Here is a 21,620-nt window from a genome sequence, read left to right as displayed (position 1 = left end):
GGCGGTTTCAGGTTCTTCACCAGTTTGTAGCTTCCAACTCCCAGGTTTCCGGCCCCGTCAAGAGCAGTGCCACAAAGTGACCAAGCAGCGGTTATAAATTAGTAGGATTGGTGGTTAATTTGATAAGAAGCAAAAAAGAAAGGTGACTTTCTTTTCTGATAGTTTGTTATATCCTTTTAGATAAACCTACTTATTAAGTACTGAAAAAAAAAAAAAAAAAATTGCTTTAAATGTAATAAACTAAATATAATTGAGAAGTGCACTATAGAATCACTTTATATCACTTGATCACTTGGAAAATGCTGGCCACTCAGGGCCAGAGTAGAAGTAAATGCAATGGAACGATAATTGGATGGGAGAGATTTGTCACCCTTTTTAGGAACTAGCTGGATATGAGCAAATTTCCAAGCAGAAGGAAAAACACTTTTGGAATAAGAAAGTGAAAAACAGCGGTAAAGAATAGGAGTAAGTTCAGAAGCACAGGTTTTGGGAACAAGTGGAGAAATACCATCGAGACCTGGAGTTTTCTTAGCATCAAGATTCGTCAAAATCCTTCTGACATCCTTTTGATGGAAGACCAGAGTAGGCACTGAATGTAGCATGTTGGGAATGGTGGGAGATATTTTAACAAGATCATTAATACATGAGTTTGAAGAAAAATGAGATGCTAGCAGGTCACTTTATCCTTGGCAATAGAACCATCTGGTTTCGACAGAGGTGGAGCAGAGATGGGCAAAAGTTGTGGCCAATTGCTTTGGCAAGAGACCACAATGCCAGCTACCATTAGGGTAAGAAACAAGTTTTCTACTCTTAACCTGTTCAAACTCTAGTATGGAATGATTAATAACTGTTTTACAATTGTTGAGAGCTTTGGTGTAGGAAGAAAATGAAACTGGAGAATTGAAAACAAGCCATTTACGATATGCAACGTTCTTCTCTTGAACAGCCTTAGCACATTTATAGGAAAACCAAGGTTTAGGTAAAGGACGAGATTTTAAAGTGCAGTGTGAAATAAAGGATTCCATTCCTACAAGAATAATTTCACAGATAGGATCTGAGCAAACACTGACATCAGAAGTTTTGAAACAGTAATCCGAACAAGGAAAAACAGAAAAGAAATCTCACAGGTCATCCCATTTTGCATCCTTGTAATGCCAAAACAATATGAAGTTGGGAATAGTCATGAGATAAAGGATCCATTAGAGAAGAGACAGTCAACCAAGTTGTGTTCTGAGGTGCCTAAATGACCACTCACTTCGACCATGAACTTAGAAGGGTTGTTTGTGAGAAAAAGATCAAGCATGTTGGCTGTACGATTAGGATTGTTCAGTATTCTTGTAGGTAAATGAACATTCTGTGCAAGGTCATTAGTAATTGCAAAAGCCTCAGCATCTTGACCAGCTGTGTTAGTGTGACTAGAAGCCAGTGGGAGTTGTGAACATTAAAATCACCAAGGAAAATTACCTCACTGTTAGGAAAGTTGGACTGGAGAAAGTCAAGTTGCAAAGAGAGGAAGTCAAAGAGCTCCAAGTGATTAGTAGAGTTGGAAGAACGGTAAAGACAACAGATGAATTTGACACAATGAGGTAAAGAGATTTTAAGCCGGAAAATATCAAAAAGAGGAGATTCCAAATTATCAAGTCTCTGACAGGGAATATCAAAACGGACATATGCACAAGTACCACCTTTGAGGTGAAAGGAATCGTAGAGCAAATAATTTGGCAACTGAGATGAGCAGTAGTTGAATCAACCGATAACTGAGATTCTGTCAGAAAGAATACATGGGGTTTAGCAGAATGAAAGTGGAAATGGACATCGTTGAGGTTAGAAATGAGACCACGTATATTTGTGAAATGAATTAGGAAGTGTTTCGGAGGTTTAGATCTTTTCGCAGATAAGCTTGCTCTATTAGTTTGACAATTCATGGTGTATTCAACAGTAAGAAAAAGAGGGTGCGACATGCTGTATGAAGTAATGAAATTTTTGGATATGGCATACACATGGTAAGAACATACCCAGATCCTTGACATAATGTGGCCTGGACAATGCTCCCCGCATACACACTACTCGGACTCCCTCCAGTCACTATCTGGCAGAGTAGAGGTAGTAATCCAGAAGCCTCCTAGAGAGTTACCAATAGGTTCGGTCCGGTGTACTAATCAGCGGCCAGTAGCATGATTTTATAGAATTACTTCAATTTATCAAAATCCTGAGTTAAAATACTCTCCCACTTCTTTATTACATTGTAGCATTGGGTTAACACAGTCCAATTAGTAGGAGTTTACTTTATAAGTAACATTTCTAATTGGAAGTTTTTCTTCTGAACTACTATTTGGCTGCTCATTTAGATTCAATACATCTGTTCACTGCTTAACACCAGTAGGTACTAATACAGTATACCTGCTGTCTGAGGATAGAAACATATAACTCAAAAACCAGGCACAACAGTAACTTTGAGTTTTCATAGATAATGGGTTCATCTTTTGAATGGTATCTATTTAAAAATATATTCATTCCTAAGAGGCCTAAACCCAAGAACTGTCAGTGTCACTGGAGGAACAGAATCCCCAGTCAGTTGAGAGTAATAATACAAGGTGCAGTGTTATTTTTTGTTATTTATTATTTTTTTATTTTATTTTGTCGTCCTTTTTAATTTTGTAGTTACTTTAAAATTTAGTTTTACAGTAAACTCTCTAAAATCCTGCACTCTCAGGGACTAAGAGGTATACCTAGTGTTGAACATTTCAGGAGATTTCAATTTCAGTCATTTCAATGAATGAATATTAAGCACTAACAACTGAGCTTATTTACATCTGTAAGCATTTATATTAACTAAAAGATAGTAGTAGTGATTAAAATGTGAGCACACTTCAATTTACTCATTACGAACCAATGGTAATAAACAACACAGCAAATGTTATCATAATATCAACGACTGAAATTCGGCAAAAATTACTAATAAAATAACTATATTTTATTAATCAAATAACTGTATTTAGTAATAACTATTCTTCTTTTGGAATAATTATTATAATGAGAATGTCTTTATCGGTTTACATGACATTTTGCTTTTAGTAATGTACTGTGGAGAAACTGAATCAATTTCTCGCACATAAAGAGATCATTACATTTCATTTTTGTTGCCATTAAAACTATAGCAGAGAGAAACAATGGGCAGTTAGTGTCAATCATATTGCAGATATGATGGTGAAAGCCAAGTGAGTAATCTTCAGTTGCCTGTTATTTTTATTCCTGCTTTCAAACAAGCACCTGATGATCTGTATTGACTAGTTATAATGGCGACAAAAAAAAAACCTTTGGTTATGAGGAATTAAATTTCTGTTTGTACATACATCAAAAAGCTATTATTTATGAAATATATTAACAACAGATTTCATGAAACATATATTTTTTCTAACTGCACACCCACACTGGGTACTTTAAATCTCTCTCTCTTACAGTCAGCTGTCCAAAAGTGATGTCAATTCATCAGGTTTCACAAGCCACATGTGACCAGCCCAATTAGAGATAGTACAAAAATTGAGAAATTCAAAGTTCTAATATAGCAAAAGCTATATGGCCTCTGAGAAATTATACAATATCTCTAGAAATATCTTTTATTTTCATCAGTTTTTCCAGCCAGAAGATTTAAACAGCATTTTTGATAAAATAATGAGAGAATAATGGCATAATGAAAATGGCATTATTCTCTCAGCAGTACAAACCTGCATTTGTAATGAATTTCCCTGGTAATGTAATACTTATAAACAACCAAAACATGCCAATTAAATGTTTTGTCATTTTAAAAGTTAAACCCAAATGTTTAAAAAACAAGGCTACTCTAACAGTACATTTCATAACTTACTCATTCTTCATTAGATAGGAGTTGGTCTCTAGTGATTATGCTCAGACAAAACATATGGCTTTAGCAACATTACAACTCTGAAAACTCTGGTTTTGTTTATGGCAGATCACATTGAAGAACTTCTTCACAATTGTTTTCTCAATTAAACAAATGGCCAATTAGCCTTTCAGCAAGACCTCTGTTAAAAAGTAATGCAATACTGGGGAAACTTTCTGAGAAGGCAAATTTGCACTATTATGAAAAGTATAACTATTGAACTGTCTATGCAGGTTGAACTGTTTTTGTGACCAGCAAAATTTACAAAACAAAACAGTACTGCAGACATTTTATTAAGAGGGAAATATTAACCTTTTGATATTTTGAGGAAAACAAAAAGCTTTCCCTCAAAAACCCTTTTGATCACCCTTTGTGAATTGAGGAAACATTTGCACATCTCCAGTCTGTGGGGACCTTCCGTGATTCCAAGGATGCTCTCATAATCATGGCTAGAATTTGCTAACTTCCTTAGTTGCTTGCTTTAATATAACTGGATAGATTCCATTAACCCAAGGAACAATTTCTCCAACAATTTCTTCAACAATTTCTCCTCCAATTTGATGTCAGTTATTATAAAATCATTTAAATCCCTGTTAGCATTTGATAAGCTTCTGGTCTCCACTTCCCCACACAGTTCCTCATGTGTAAATGTAGATGCAAAATATTCATTCAGTTTGAAAACTACCTGAGCAGAATCATCAACAATCGATATCAAGTGGACCAATCTGATTAGTTTCCTTCCTTCTAGAGTTTACATAAGTAAAGAAGTCTTTACTGTTTTTCTTTGCATTCTTCGCAAAAGAGTTCTCATAATCTGCTTTTGCTTGCCTAACCTTTGTGACTTGATTACAGACTATCTTATATCTACCACAGTCATCTGTGTCCCCTGATAATTTATATGCATCCCAAGCATTTTTCTTTTCTGCCATGAGTCTAATTAGTTAATCTGACATCCATTTAGACCTGAACAGTATTTCTTATTTGGTATGAAAAGCCTAATATCTTCGAAGATTAATTTATTAAATGTTTCCCATTTAGAATTTGCAGTTGGTAACATCATCAGTTAGTCCCACTGTATACAATTTAACAACTGTCTGAGACCACTGGGGTGCCTCCGTAGCCAGGTGGGAAGGAGCAGCAGTTCATAGCACACGCTTCTTGATTAGACCGGGGTTCGAGCCCGTCACAACCAAATATGGCGGATGTGGAAAGGTCAGGGAATGACTACCGCATATCCCGGAGCAATATGGCCTTAGTTGCTAATGCTCCTAAAAACCAAATAACAAACAAACAAACAAACTGAGACCACTGTATGAAATCACACCTTACGAAAGCAAACACCCTCCCATTTACCCATGATGGTAGTTACATCTTTGAGTAAATCCCACATCAGTACACTGCGATCACTGCCCCTTAGTGGTTCCTCTATCTGCAGATTCTTAATGCATGAATAATCGTTGCTGATAATAAGATCAAGAGTATTACTCCCTCTGGTTGCCTCTCCAACATGCAGCTTTGGAAAACGATCATCCAATAAATCCACAAAAGTATAGCCAGTGTGCAAGTGACCAACCCACAAGTTTCAGTCTATATCTGGGACGTTAAACTCCTGCATTAGAAGACAATCTAATTTAATGATCCACTCTATTTCTCTGTACAGTTGTTCGTTGTACTTTTCAGAATCATGCAAGTATACATGCATGATTCTTAGTTACTCTAACACAGCACACGTATTTACTTGTTTGATGACTCCCGGCAGTTCCTGAAATCTCCAGCAACTTGCTTTCCAGGCTGCTGCCAATAGAAGTAGTGCAAGAATCACTTCCACCTCTGCCTTCAGCTACTGTTATTCTATTGGTCTGTGACCCCCCCCCCCCAAGCTAGCAGTTTTCCGACCCACTTAACATTGCCTCGATAGCATCACCAAATACTCTTGCACCTTTTCTATTTAAATGCATCTCATCCCTGTTGAAATAATCTATCCTGTTAACAAGCAGAGACCACGCTGAGAAAGATTTTATGACACGAGCCTTGCACAACCTCTACAGAGCTGAAGTGATTGACGAGGCTCTCATCGTATGCTCAGTCCTATTGTGTTTGGGCAGAATTGCAGACACTTGAAAATTATAATCGTAACTCACGCCTTTTTTTTTTTTTTTTTTTCAACATTGACCTGTACTTGTTAAGTAAATCCGCACATCTCCTACATGTGTAGGAGATGTATACAACAATATCACCCTTTGTACCCTCGAAAGATGATATCTGCTCTACAACATCATCAACTTTTGCTCCTGGAAGACATATCCTGGTCCTATTCCATCTATCCTTTTTGCATAATATACTTCCCACCTCCCTGACAATAGAGTTACCAACAATGACTAGCTCCTGTGGGACCAGTGCATTCTACCCTGAAGAATTTATAGCAGATCTCCAGCTAGAAAATTTTCCACATTAGTAAAGCCTGATAACAAGCAACAGTATGTTTTTCAACAGAAAAACATACTGTTGCCACAACAATCAACCGCCAGGTGGAGCAATACCGATCTAAAGAGAATAAATAAATAAAAAAGGCTCTTACCAACTGGAGTCGAATAATCTCCTTCTTCATCAACAAAATCAGTATCTTCACCTGTAAATAAAATTATCTGTTTGTATCATTTTCTTTAAATAAAAAAGGGACAAATATGAAATGTTTAAAATAGCATTTAAAATCTAAGAGAGAATTTGTTGGATAAATCATATCTGTCCTTAGAGAAATAAATTTACCCATATGTGGAAACATATGCTCTGTTTTATAGTATCCACAAATTTTGAAAGTACTGCATTTGAAAATATAACCACATATAGCCTTCCTACTTCTGTTACACAAGTCGAAAGAAAATCAAATTCATTTCTATAATACTTCGAGTAAATAAAATGTACCTGCAATCTTAGAATGATAAATGCAATCAGGATACTTAAGAACTGCCTTATCAGTGTAGTTAAGTGTAATGACTCAGAAAATCCAAAAATAAATTACTGCACAAGGCATTTTCGGAGCACGTATAATCAGACACACCCAATGAATTTCAAAGCAAATTTAATTAGTAAATATATATATATATATATTATACAGTAAGCGTTCCTTATAGCGATAACGTTTGCAAACTGAATTTTCATTCTAATAAACAGCAATCCTAAAAAGCAAAACTCGACAAATATAAAAAAAAAAAAAAAAACACACACACACACTTCCCATTTCACCCATCCGGTCATTCCAAATGTTTGTCTAGTTCAGCCTTAAATTTATTAAAGTTAACTTCCACAGCAGATGGAAGTCTGTTGCATCAATCAACTACCCACCGGCTAAAGGCAAATTTCCACACGTATTCTACAACTGCCTTTCTTCGATTTCAATCTATGCCCCCTCAGGTTCTTAATCTCAGTAAGTGGAAGTATCCAATCCGCATTGAGCCTTCTAAAACCATTCAAGGCCTTGTACACCCCAATCATATTTATTTACTTTATTACCAATTTAATGATGCGTGAAAATCGGAAAAATATTAATCACAGGTTTAGAAAAATAAATTTATGCTTATGTACGTAGCATAACTGATATACATATTAATTAAACTTAACACTTTGTAATCTGATTACAATTTTAAATAGTCACTTAGCATTAGCAAGGGCACATGATGCTAGAAAGCAAGATTATACAGAATCAGGCAGAAAACACACACACACACACACACCCTTCTCATTTCCCCCAACCACTCACTTCATGTGTTTGTCTAGTTCTCCCTTGAATCTATTTAAGCTATCAACTTCTACAAAGCCATGATGGAAGTTTGTTCCACCTAAAGTCAAACTTCTGCACAACTATCCTACAACTGTCTTTCCTCAATTTGAATTTATGCCCTCTCAGGCGATTCTTCTGAGCAAGAGGAAGAATCCCATCAGCATTGAGCATGCTCAAATCATTCAAAGCTTTATACACCTCAATCAGATCACCTCGAAGGTGCCTAGTCTCCAGACTCTGTGATTTGCAAACCTGAACTCTTTCTTCATAAGAGCAAGTTCCATTCACTAATCTTGTTGCCCTTCTCTGTACTCACTCCTACAGCTCTACATCCTTCTTAAAATGAGGTCTCCAGACCTGTATACAGTACTCAAGGTGTGGCCTGACCATTGCCTTATACAAGGGGATAATCACCTCCTTATCCCTGCTAGAAAACTTCCTTTATATCATCGACAAAACACCATGAGCTACTCTTGCAGACCAACTGCACTGCTCAGAAAACTTAATATCTGCATGCACAATTACCCCCAGGTCCTTTTCACTCTCTACCACTGTCATTGTACTACCACACAGTTGACATGTTGCTCTGGGATTACTGCTTACCATATATACAGTACTTTACATTTGTCAATGTTAAACTTCAGTTGGCACCTCTCAGCCCATATGCTCAACATTTCTAGATCCTGTTGCAGCAGCGTTCTGTCATTAACAACCCTGCTACCTTTGTATCGTCTCCAAAAATGGACATTAAGCCTGATATACCATCATCAGTATCATTAATGAATACAGAAAACAAAATGGATGCAACACTGAACCCTGGGGGACTCCACTTAGTCCCCGAAGAGCAGTGTTCACTGATTACCACTCTGTCTTCTCCCACTCAACCATCCCTTTATACATAGCAGTAATTTGCCTCCAAACCCATATTGCTCCAATTTGTGTAGAGTCTTCCATGTGCAACAGTATCAAAAGCCTTTCTAAGATCTAAATAAATGATATCACTTATTTTAGATTGTTTGAAATTATCACTAGAAAGTCTATTTATAGACTTTTCAATGTTGTATAACAGTCTATATTCACGATCACTTGCATCAGTTTCTTCCAGGGTTCTCATTAGGACAGCTATATCTTCACGAGTTTGATGTTTTGTAACTGGAATTTGTTTGGGTTCATCTTCATGTTCCTCCTACTTGGCAAAATTATCAGTAACAGCACTTTCTTCTTCTTCTTCTTCTATTAAAGCTGTCGTAACAACCTGTTTTTAGCATAAGCATTAGTAGAGGCATTTGATGCAAGAAAGCAAGCTTATGCAGCATCAGCCAAAAAAATAAATAAATAAATAAAATAAATAAATAAAAAATAACCACTTCCACTTCACCCCTCTATTCGTTCAAAATACCTGTAAAGCTGAGCCTTAAACGTATTTAGGCTTTCAACTTCCACGACAAGGGATGGAAGTCTGTTCCACCAACCAACTACCCACTGGCTAACGGCAAATTTCCTCAAGTCTATCCTACATCCGTCTTTCCTCAATTTGAATTTATGCCCTCTCAGGTGATTATTCTGAGCAAGAGGAAGAATCCCATCAGCATTGAGCATGCTCAAACCATTCGAGGCTTTATACACCTCTATCAGATCACCTCGCTGGTGCCTAGTCTTCAGACACTGTAATTTGCAAAACTTAAGCCTTTCTTCCATTCACTAATCTTGTTGCCCTTCTCTGTACTCATTCCAGAAGCTATACATCCTTCTTGAAATGAGGCCTCCAGACCTGTATACATTACTCAAAGTGTGGGCTGGCCATTGCATTATACAAGAGAATAATCACCTCCTTATCCCTGCTAGAAAAATTCCTGTATACACTGATAAGACACCATGAGCTACTCTAGCAGTCCATCTGCACTGCTCAGGGAACTTCATATCTGCCTGCACAATTACCCCTGGTCCTTTTCATTCTCTACCACTGTCAGTGCAGTATCATAGAGTTGATACGTTGCTCTGGGGTTGCTATTTCCCATATGTAGTACTTTACATTTGTCAATGATAAACTTCATTTGCCACTTCTCAGCCCATCTGCTCAACCTTTTCCAGATCCTGTTGCTGCAGCAGCAGCAGCAGCATAGTGTCCTTAACACCCTGCCAACGTTTGTATCGTCTGTAAACTTGGACATTAATCTTGATATACCATAATCAATATCATTTATAAATACAGAAAACAATAATGGACCCAACAATGAACCCCGAGGGTGTCCACTAATAACATTAGTCCATGATGGGCAGTCTCCATTGATTACCACTCTCTGTCTTCTCCCTCTCAACCATCCCTTTATCCATAGCAGCAATTTGCCCCCAATGCCACTGCTCCAATTTGTGCAGCAGTCTTCCATGTGCAACAGTATCAAAAGACATTCTAAGATCCAAATATATAATATCAAAGTTATTCCCTGCATCCAGTTCTTTTGTGACTGCATCATACTATCCAATCAAATTGGTCAGGCAACACTTTCCCTTAACAAAACCATACTGTGTCCGAGCTATACTTGAAGTCTTATCTAGATGATCCTGCAGTGCTTCTTTAACGTGCCTCCATTAATTTTCCTGGAACAGAAGTTAAACTCAGTGTCAGCCTTTGATCCTCCTTTGTGAATTGGGGTCACATTTGCACATCTCCAGTCTATGGGTACATCCCTTGAGTCCAAAGAGGCTCTCATAATTATGGCTAAGGGTTTGCTTACTTCCTTTGCTGCCTCCTTTAATTTAACTGGATAGATCCAATCCACCCCAGGTGCCTTTGTTATATGATGCCTTTGTCCTCTGCCTTTGCCTTTGTTTATCCTCAACAATTTCTCCTCCACTTTTCTCTCAGTTATTACAAAATCATCGATCTAGCTCACTACCAGAGTTTACCTCACCTCTGGCATTCCCCTTCCTAAATAACTCCTCATGTGTGAATGTAGATTCAAAATACTCATTTAGTTTGTTAGCCACCTGAGCAGGATCCTCAACTGTTGAACCATCAATATGATTCATCCCTTTCCTTCTAGAGTGTACATAGGTAAAGAACTCTTTTCTGTTTTTCTTTGCATCCTTTGCTAAAAATTTCTCATAATCTGTCTTTGCCTGCATAATCTCCTTTGTGACTTGGTTACAGACCAGCTTATATCTATCATAGGCTTCCATGTCACCCATTAATTTATATGTATCCCATGCATTTTTCGTCTCTCACATATGTCTCATTAGTTCATCTGACATCCATTTAGGCCTAAACCTTGAACAATATTTCTTAGTTGGTATATAAAGCCTAGTAGCTTCCAAGATAAGTTCTTTGAATTTTTCCCATTTTGAATTTGCTGTTGGTAACATCATCAGCTGGTCCCACTACAGTGAAACTTCTCCTAACGGACACCTCTCGTTAACAGACATCTCTCTACAACGGACATTTTCAAATTCACCAACTCACCTCTATTGGTTTTAAAGTGTTTGCAGCTTCTGTCTAGCAGACATTCTCTGTAAAGGATGCAGACAGGCAATCTGCAGTATTTCATTTAGATTAGCACTTAATTTGATCTCCCCATAACGGACAGCGGGCGAGCTTACGGCCCTTTTTCTAGGAACTTTTCTTCCACGTATCGCCTCATTCTGTCGAAGAACGTATTAACGATGAACCACCGATGGAAATAGAAGAAGTGCTCGTACAAATCAATCGTTTAAAAATGTTTTTTCGCTGCTGAAGAAGATACTGAAGGACTTTCGATTGTTTCTTAATTCAAAACAAATGTTGAAAACAAAATTATCAGCCGGAAGAAGGTGTAGAAGAAAATAAGTGATTACTGTATGTATTTTTCTTAAGATAAAGTCATAATTTGCATAGCACAATTGTATGTATATTATTTACAAAAATATTGTTCAAAATCTGTATATATTTTAATTTAATTTTACATTAAACGTTTAACGTTTTTTTTTTTTTTTTCTCCCTCAGACTTCTTGTTAGCGGACACCTCTGTAACGGACACATTTTCGTTCCCCATGGCTGTCTGTTAAAGGGAAGTTTCACTGTATACTGAATTTAGATACTGTCTCAGACCATTGTAGTCACCTTTACGAAAGCAAAAACCCTTCCCATTACCCCTGATGGTAGTTACCTCTTTGAGTAAATCCCGCTTCAGCACACTGTGATCACTGCCACCTAATGGTTCCTTTATCTGCAGATTCTTAATGCATGAAGAATCACTACTGATAATCAGAAAAATAGTATTACTCCCTCTAGTTGTCTCCCAAACATGCTCTCGTAGAAAACAATCATCCAATAAATCCACAAAAGCCTTGCTAGTGTGTCAGTGACCAACCCAAAAATTCCAGTCAATATCCTCCATTATAAGACTGTCTGATTTACTGGCCCACTCTATTTCCCTGTACAGTTTCTTATTACACTCATCTGAGTTATTAGGCCTATAGCACACTCCTACTTTCAATTTTGATCTCCCAATGCTTATGTCACACCAAACTGACTCGACACTGAACTGTCCAGAGATGTCGACTGGCTTCACTTCCTTGGATTTTATGTGTTACTTAACTAATAGCATAACCCCTCCTCCCTTCCTATCCTGTCTATCCTTTCTGTACACATTGTACTCCCCAAATTCCAAATTCTGTATTCCTTATATCTGTGTGACACCACGTCTCTGAAATCCCCACAATATCTGTCTTTGATGTTTTGAGCAATACCTCAAATTCATCAAATTTATTTACCAAACTCCTAGCACTGGTGCACATGCAAGTATACATTACCTGTTCCTATTCTTAGCTACCCTAACACAACCCATGTGTTTACTTGTACCGCAATGACTCCCAGCAGTCTCTGAAATATCCTGCATCTTGTTTTCCAGGCTGCTGCTCATTCCAATAGAAGCAGTGCAAGAATCACTTTCACCTTTGCCAGTGGCTACTGTTAATCTATTAGTCCTTGTATCCCCCCAAGCTAGCAGTTTTCCAACCCACCTAACATTGCCTTAATTGCATCAGCAAATATTCTTGCACCCTTTCTATTTAAGTGTATCCCAACCCTGTAGAAGCAGTCTCTCCTGTTAACAAGTACAGATCAGGCTGAAAAAAATTCGACCCCCTTGAGCCTTGCACAATCTTTCCATGGCTGAATTGATCGACAAGGCTCTCATCATATACTCGCTCCTATCGTATCTGGGCAGAATTGCAGACACTTTCAAATTCAACCCTAATTCACGGCTTTTTTTCAACAGTGACCTATACTTATTAAGTAATTCTGCCGGTCTCCTACTCTTAATATCATTAGTGCCAACGTGTACAACTTTATCACCTTTTATGCCCTTAAAAGATGATATCCACCGTACAACGTCATAAACCTTTGCACCTGGCAGACATACCCTGGTCCTGTTCCACCTATCCTTTTTACAAAGCATGTTCCCCGTTTCCCTGACAACAGAGTCACCAACAACTACCTTGTGGTTGCCGCTCTGTTGGGTGATGACCAAGTGCAAGCTTTGGCATTGATGTGGGCAGCTGAGAGCTTGATGGGCCCCTCAATTTAGATCCTTCGAGGGCATCCACCCTGTCCTTCAAGCTCTCATATAGGCCCATAACAACGCTGTGTTCTCGCCCAATTTCCTCACACTCCTTACATGGCGCACACATACAAAGACATCCCCCATGGCAATATCATCTCCAGTACCCGATTGCTCCACAAACATCATGCAAGCAGTGCATTTTAAATGGCTGTGATGGAGAGGGCAATTGCCCCCCTCAGTTCTCCCCTGAGCCATAGCACTCCCATTAGCTTGAGCCTTTTGCTTTGCTTCTCTGGTCTCAGTCAATATTTCGATTTAATTTCAATAAAATTTCATTTTCAGTACAAAATTATAACCCTAAACTTGTATTCCAACACAGTTATAATGCTATATATATTTTTCAGCATCGAGTATTATCTACGAGTTCCGTTTATATAACTTCCGTATCAAGTTATGTATTAATTAATTGTGTTAATTAATACATAATTATGTTAATTATGTTAATTAATTTAAGTCATTATATGTATTTAGTTAAAAAGTACAATTTAATTGACAATGAAGTTTAACAAGATTAATAGATTTTACTGATTGATTAAGAATATATTATATACTATACTATACTAAGCTTATGCTATCTAGTTCGGGATATAAAGTATCGTATAACAATGGCGGCAAGTTACGAACGGTAAATCTACGGACACTTAAGTATTAATTAACTTCCAAATCTCGCTGTCTCAATTCAGAATAAACTAAGAATATCATGACTAGGTCTATAAGCTACTTATAGAAAATAATTTGATATAAGAATTGGCCAATAAACGGCTAAATATGGCTAAAAAACTTCTCGTTCAGCGGAGCTGCAACTTGTAACATGTGGATTTGATATCCTTACCGATACTAAGTAATATCTACAAAATCTCTAACTAAGTTAAACTTTAAACAAAGTATCGTAACTAGGAATATAAAGCTACTCCAGAAAATAAGTTAATATGCCAATTTAAGCTAATAAAAAAGAAAAAACTTCTCTATTCCAGGAGCAGTAAAAAACTTTGCCTGCACAAGGCTACTCTCGTTCTAATATCTGATTTAAATTTAATATTAATTTAAGATTGCATTAAATTTAGTTTAAAATGCAGTTTCTCCATCCCCCACACCAACCATCGGAGGTTAACCAATAGCACCAGAGATTGATACCTAAGTAAGCCTGAATATGATCTAGATATTATATATCAGGGGTGGCCAGCTAGATAAAATGTATGTATGTATTTTATTATATACTATAATATATAGCTCTTTACATACATCTTTATGAGCCAATAGCTCCATCGGTCATGCATCTATATGATAAAAAGTGTTAGACGCGTGTGGTTCTATCAGTTTTTTACAGTGCATGAGCTAATTTGTGTGAACATTATTAGTTTCTTTTTAAGTGAGGCCATTTAACAGTTATTATGCTGTCCAGAAAACGTAAATACGACAATGGGAATAAGAGATTTAGGGCAGAATGAGAAGAAGAGTTTGTTTTTATGGACAGAAACGGAAACCAATGTGTCTTTTTTGTCAAGTAACATTGTCACAGTTCAAGACCAGTAATCTAAAGTGTCATTATGAAACAAATCACAGTTCTTTCACCCAACAATTTCTTGCTGGTTCCGTGTTAAGGTGAACTAAAATATTATCTTTAAAAGAAAAATTTAATAGTCAAACCAATGTTATGTCAATGTTTATTAAAGAGACAGATGTAATAACAGAGGTTGGATTTATTTAAACCTTCAATATTGCTCGGGCAAAGTGCCCCTACACGGAAGGAAAATTCATTAAGAAAAATACTGCTCAAATAATTTGTTTTAAACCCAGAAAATAGAAAACTGCACAAAATGATTGAACAAATCCCTGTGTCCAGACAGAGTGGAAAGACGAATTTCTGTGATCAGCGCTGACATTATAAACAAATTGCAACATGATTTAAAGAATTGCTCAGCACTGATTCTGGCCTTGGACAAATCTAAGACATTGAAGATAAACTACAACTAGCCATATTCATTCATTTTGTAACAAATAATCTAACGTGAAAGAAGAACTTTTATATCTGACTGCTTTGAACGATACAATTTGAGTTTCAGACATAAAAGGAGCTCTTGATCTTGTGCTTGGCAAAGCTTCTGTACTGATTAAGAAGATAGTAAGTGTTGAAACCTGGCAGCACCCAAGCTATGAAAGGTGTCAATAAAGAGCTTGTAGGACTTGTAACTGCTGATGCAATTTTTCCCGATTTCATCCCAGTCCATTGCATTACTCACAGAGAACACCTAGCAACTAAATAATTTAATTATGAACATGTTATGGAGGTAGTTCTGAAAACTGTAAACTACATACACTCAAGCACCAAAACACATTGACAGTTCAAAGCCTTCATGAAAGAATAAGAAAACAATCAGCTTCCAGATGACGTATTGTGGTTCTGTTTAGTAAGGTGGCTCTTGGTAAGCAATGTTCTAACAAAGTTCTTTCACTTGATGGAGCCAATCAAACAATTCATCAAAGGAAAAGGGAAATCTTTCTCTCAACTTGAGAATACCCAGTGGTTAATAGGCATGGCATATTTCACAGATGTTCAGAATTTACAATCATTAAATGTATCTCTGCAAGGACAAGAAAAATTTATTCCTGAACAAAATGAAACCCTTTAAGAAGGACCTGATTTGTAAAACCTACACTCATTTCACATGTTTGAGTTAGACTTTGCAAATTCTACCCAGATTTGAATTACAGATTGACCACCACTAATCCGGTTCCACCGTTAATTCGGACATAATTTCAAATTTCCCAGGTCGGCGCACCAACCTTCCACTAATGTTTTGGTGGCATTGGTTGAAGCATCAGCTGTTGATGCAAACTCATGAACATTGGCAAGCCATTTCTACTTGTTTTTCTGCATTTATTATTATAACTTGCTTACATTTAGCCCCAGCCATGGTTCCAATGCATAAAGGAAGTACTACTCGTGGTCATCATCATCATCAGACATTTTCAATCCACTGCAGGATGAAGGCCTCTCCGGCAACTTTTTCCAGTTCCTTCTGTTTTGAGCACTGGCCATCCATTTACTACCCACAACCTCATGAATTTCATCTGTCCATCTCCGCCTTTGTAGTAGTAGTAGTAGTGGCATGTGATGCAAGAAAGCAAATGTATGAGCTTATGCAGCATCAGCCAAAAAAAAAAAAAATCACACCATTCCCTCCAAATGCCTGTCCAGTTCCTCCTTAAATTTATTCAACCTATCAACTTCCACAACGACAGATGGAAGTTTGTTTCAGCAATTAACCACCCGCTGGCTAAAGCCAAATTTCCGCATATCTATTCTACATCTGTCCTTTCTTAATTTAAATTTATGCCCAACTGAACAAGTGGAAGGATCCCATCAGAATTCAGCGTGCTGAACCCATTCAAGGCCTTATACACCTCAATCAGATCACTGCACAGGTGCCTAGTCTCCAGCCACTGCAATTTGCAGAACTTAAGCCTCTCTTGATAAGAGGATCCCTTCATTCCCCTCACCAATCTTGTTGCCCTTCTCTGTACACGCTCAAGTAAATCTACATCCTTCCTAAAATGAGGCCTCCAGACCTGTATGCAGTACTCAAGGCGTGGCCTGACCATTGCCTTATACAGAGGGATAATCACCTCCTTTTCCCTGCTAGCAAAATTCCTATATATCATTGACAAAACCCCATGACCTGCCCTGGCAGCCTGTCTGCATTGCTCAGAAAACTTCATATCTGCCTGCACAATTACTCCCAGGTCTTTTTCATTTTCTACCACCTTAAGTGTAGTACCACACAGTTAGGTACGTTTCTCTGGGGTTACTTCTACCCATATGCAGTACTTTGCATTTGTCAAGGTTAAACTTCAGTTGCCACTTCTTAGCCCATCTGCCCAAATTATCTAGATCCTGTTGCAGTAGCACACTGCCATTATTGTCATTAACAACCCTGCCAACCTTTGTATCATCTGCAAACTTTGACACTAAGCCTGATATACCTTCATCAATATCATTGATAAATATACAAAACAACAGTGGACCCAACACCGAACCCTGTGGGACTCCACTAATAACATTAGTCCAAGAAGAGCAGCACCCATTGATTGCCACCCTCTGTCTTCTCGCAATTAACCATCCTTTTATCCATTATAGCAACTTACCCTTAATACCATTCTGCTCCAATTTGTACAATAGTCTTCCATGCGCAACAGTGTCAAAAGCTTTCCTGAAATCCAAATATATGATATCAAAATTATTTTTTGCATCCAGTTCCTTTGTAACCACATCATAATATCCTATCAAATTTGTCAGACAAGACTTTCCCTTAACAAACCCATGCTGTGTCTGAATTATTGCTGCAGTCTTGTCTAGATGATCCTGCAATGCATCTTTAACCAGCGACTCCATTATTTTACCCGGAACAGAAGTTAAACTAACTGGACTGTAATTACTCGTGTCACCCTTCGATCCCCTTTTGTGAATTGGGGATACATTTGCACATCTCAAGTCTGTGGGAACCTCCCCTGAGTCCAAGGATGCCCTCATAATTATGGCTAAGGGTTTGCTTAGTTGCTTTGCTGCCTCCTTTAATATAACTGGATAGATCCCATCCACCCCAGGTGCTTTTCTTATGTTTAACTTCAACAGTTTCTCTTCCACTTTGTTCTCAGTTATTACAAACTCATTTAAGTATCCTGCTACAATTTGATAACCTTCTGCCATTTTCAAACCTGAATAATTCCTCAAGTGTGAATGTAGATGCAAAATACTTATTCAGTTTGTTTGCTATCTGAGCAGGATCATCAACAGTCGAACCATCGATGTCAAGTGGACCAATCAGATTCATTCCCTTCCTTTTAGAGTTTATATAAGTAAAGAAATCCTTGCTGTTTTTCTTATCATTTTTTGCCAAGGATTTCTCGTAATCTGCCTTCGCCTGCCGAACCTCCTTTGTGACCTGATTACAGATTAACTTATATCTGCCATAGGCTTCTGAGTCGCTTGATAATTTATATGCATCCCATGCATTTTTCTTCTCTGTTACGAGTCTCATTAGTTCATTTGACAACCATTTAGGCCTAAACCTTGAACAATATTTCTTAATAGGTATGAAACTTTTAGTAGCATCCACGATTAATTCCTTGAATGCTTCCCACTTAGAATTTACTGTTGGTAACATCAGTAAATTCTAGCTCCTCTTGGATACCATTCTGTTATTTTCTTAGTCCATCTGTCATCATGTCTTAATTTATTAAAAATAAGTATCAGTCGATACTGATAAGCAGTTAAAACAGCTTTTACATACTGCCCTAACAACTGCCCTATCCCCAGCAGGTAAGAAAATCCAAACTTTCAGTAACTAACTGCTAAGATGGACAACACCCATAAAGCATCGACAAGCAAACCACATATGTAAATATCTTCTGTGAATTGTTTTCTGTCAGAATTAGTATTTTTAGAAATTTGTTTATCTTTTTTTATGTTTTTGAAAAAGCTTTTTAACAAGAAATGCACTTACTTAAAATATAAAGTTATTATTTTTAAACTTTAATTAGTGTTGTACATAAAATTTTGATATAAATAAAAATCAAAATATATCCGCATTGAGAGCCACACCACAAGTCTGCACGAGCCGTGCTATGGCTCGTGCAGACTTGTGGTATGTACATGTGCATATCATACTCAGATGAAAAACAGATTCGGGTTTAAAATTAATAAATTCAAAGTAATGCTTAGTAAAGAGAAAAAAAGACCTATAGGTAATTGTACAGTCTGAAACAAGACTCTCTCAGCACATCAGACAAGCTGCCAGAACAGTGAATGGGGTTCTGTCAGTGACATGGAGAAAGAGGCGATTATAAATCAATGAAGATTATTCGGTTCTTCCATTTAATGCTCTCTTGAAGATGATGTCTGAGTAAATGTTAAACAGTAGGAGGAGAGTACACATCCTTGCCTAACTCCACGTTCAATGTTGATGTTTTCTGTCTTTCTGCCATCAACTACAACAGATGCCATTTGGTTCCTGTAGGGGTATTTCATTATTTGTATGTCCTTTTCACCAATGCCGGACTCAAAGATCTTGATGAGTTGGTGTGTTGAACTTGATCAAAGGCTTCTCAAAGACAATAAAACAAGGATGGACATCAATCTGTTGTTCTCTGTATCTTTGCATCATGATCTGGGCACAAAATAGTGCTTCCCTTGTACCCAGTCCCTCCCTAAATCCAAACTGTGAATTGTCCATCGACTCGGGACTGGATTTAAATATAAGCTAAAAAAGCTACAGCTTAAGGCTTCATATTACAAGGGGCCTCATTCCACCTTAAAAATTCTTTTTTTTTTTTAATATTGTCATAGTGAACCATTGAAGGGCCTCATACATGTTATAGCTTAGCGTCACAACAAGTTTAAATCCGGCTCTGCTGTTAGCAAGCGAATTCGAGATCTTGCCTATATCGGAAACTTGACTTGAGCATGATTAACAGAACATAATAATAGCTTCCCCAGCAAGCTATGTAGCACAGTTTACCTCCATTAACTCACAGAATTTCGAAGCCTTAGCCATCACACTGATCAGAAACATCCACAATAGATATCTCCCATGTACCCACTATTGATATGTTATTGAGGTGGCCAACTGGCCTTTAAACCACTTATATCCCTCAGCTTACAATATTGTCATCGGGGATTTCAACTTTGCTCCGCAGCTCATGGCCCATAAGAAGGTTCTTGTTGACCACCCGAAGTCAGCAAATGTACAGCTAATCAATCGTCATCCTACTAGAGGAGAACACTTGATTTGCCATTTTCCTTCTTAGCATATATGAGGGGAGAACCTGAGATGTATTATGAATCGGATCACTAATCTATATGTGCAACTTAATTATAGTTACTCAGGGCCAATCTGTCCCAAACAAAAGGTCCAAACCTGCATCATCCAAACCTGTTACAGTGCCAAGTTCTGTAACAGACAAAAATGCCTGCCAGCTGTCACCCTTATACCTTGGCATGTCCTTGAAATGTTTGACATTTTGCTTGCTATACCTCTGCTAAAAAGCTGGGTCAACACTTGTACAATATGCCTTCTTCTCCAAGATCTAGATCTCATCTCATTCCAAAGCCTGGCGGAATCTAGAAGTACTTTTCTATTAAAGCCAGCTGCACCAGATTTGGAGAAGCACTCAACAGGTTTCCAACAGTATATCTTACTCAAAAGTATGAGTGCAATATATCAGAGAGAATAAAAGTGCAATAACAGCACATCTTAATTCCTAAGGTCTGGAACAGCTGCCTTGTCAGACCACACCCAAAAGTTCGAAACTCCACTCTACCAACACACTCTCGGCCGATATCTAATCCCTCAATGCTTCTAAAATTCCTGGAAAAAAATTATGCTGCTGTCTTAATGAATCACACACTTGGAGATAAGCTGTCAAGGATCCATTACACCATCAGAAATTGGTTTACACTGTCTGTTTTTGAATGGTACAAGAACTCGTCTTCATGTACCTAGATACTAAAACTATCTTTGATGCCATCAACCTGTCGGCATTCCTCTCTTTACTTAAATCCCACTATTTATTCCAGGTAATAACCTCTGGTTAATAGCATCATCCACCCAAGACAGAGTACTACAGATCGATGCTCATGGACAATTGCACATCAGGGCGATTTCCACTAGTGTCTCACATCTGGTGAGTATGGGCTTGGCAAACCTAGGGTCCTGAACTGGATATCATCATTCTTTTCTTTCTTGTTGATTCCTTTCTACTTCTCTCTCTCTCTCTCTCAGGGTAACTTGGGGAAATTTTTTTCTTGGCTGGTGCAGCATAAGCCTCAGGTATGAAGCGATGTCTTATCAACATCGCTTCATACCTCAAACAGTATGGCTGTCAGTTAATCCATGAGAAGAACAAAACAAATGTTTTTTTTTTCCCCTAAAACCAACCCTAACAGTAATAGCAACTCTCGATGGAACCATAATATCAGCCACTCATAGCCACTGAGATTTGGGAATAGTATTTGATCCAAAACTTCAGTTTTATGCTCATGTAGACAAGCTAACATCCAGAGAAGTCTCTCTTCAATGGATAGCAAAACAGTACTTCAAATAATTAGGAAACAATTTAGAACAGTAATCTATTCCACTCTCTATGCCACTGAAGTGTAGACATCGGCAGCTACCACAGCGAAGTAGCTAATCTTTGGTGCATAATTCTCCTTAAATGGGCCAACCGGAGCTTTTCTCCTACCACAGGAGAGAACTACAACCTTAACTATTTCAATGGAAATGGAGCAACTACCTGATATTACTGAAATACAGTGAATGGTAGCCACAGTTAAAATGATCAC

General features: G+C 37.7%; 1 protein-coding gene across 1 annotated transcript in view; it reads right to left on the bottom strand.

Annotated features, from left to right (window-relative positions):
• Nucleotides 1–21,620, bottom strand: part of LOC150081130 (focal adhesion kinase 1-like) — a 1,307,299-nt gene that overhangs the window by 720,910 nt on the left and 564,769 nt on the right. Inside the window, exon 13 of the mRNA XM_090380936.1 lies at nt 6,480–6,530. Within this exon, the coding sequence (XP_090237062.1) occupies nt 6,480–6,530 (51 nt within the window). The remainder of the gene's footprint in view (nt 1–6,479; nt 6,531–21,620) is intronic.

The sequence above is a fragment of the Mastigoproctus giganteus genome, chromosome 9 (assembly GCF_048544385.1).
Source record: "Mastigoproctus giganteus isolate SK-2022 chromosome 9, ASM4854438v1, whole genome shotgun sequence".
Taxonomy (NCBI): Eukaryota; Metazoa; Arthropoda; class Arachnida; order Uropygi; family Thelyphonidae; genus Mastigoproctus; species Mastigoproctus giganteus.
This window is presented reverse-complemented; position numbering and strand designations above follow the sequence as displayed.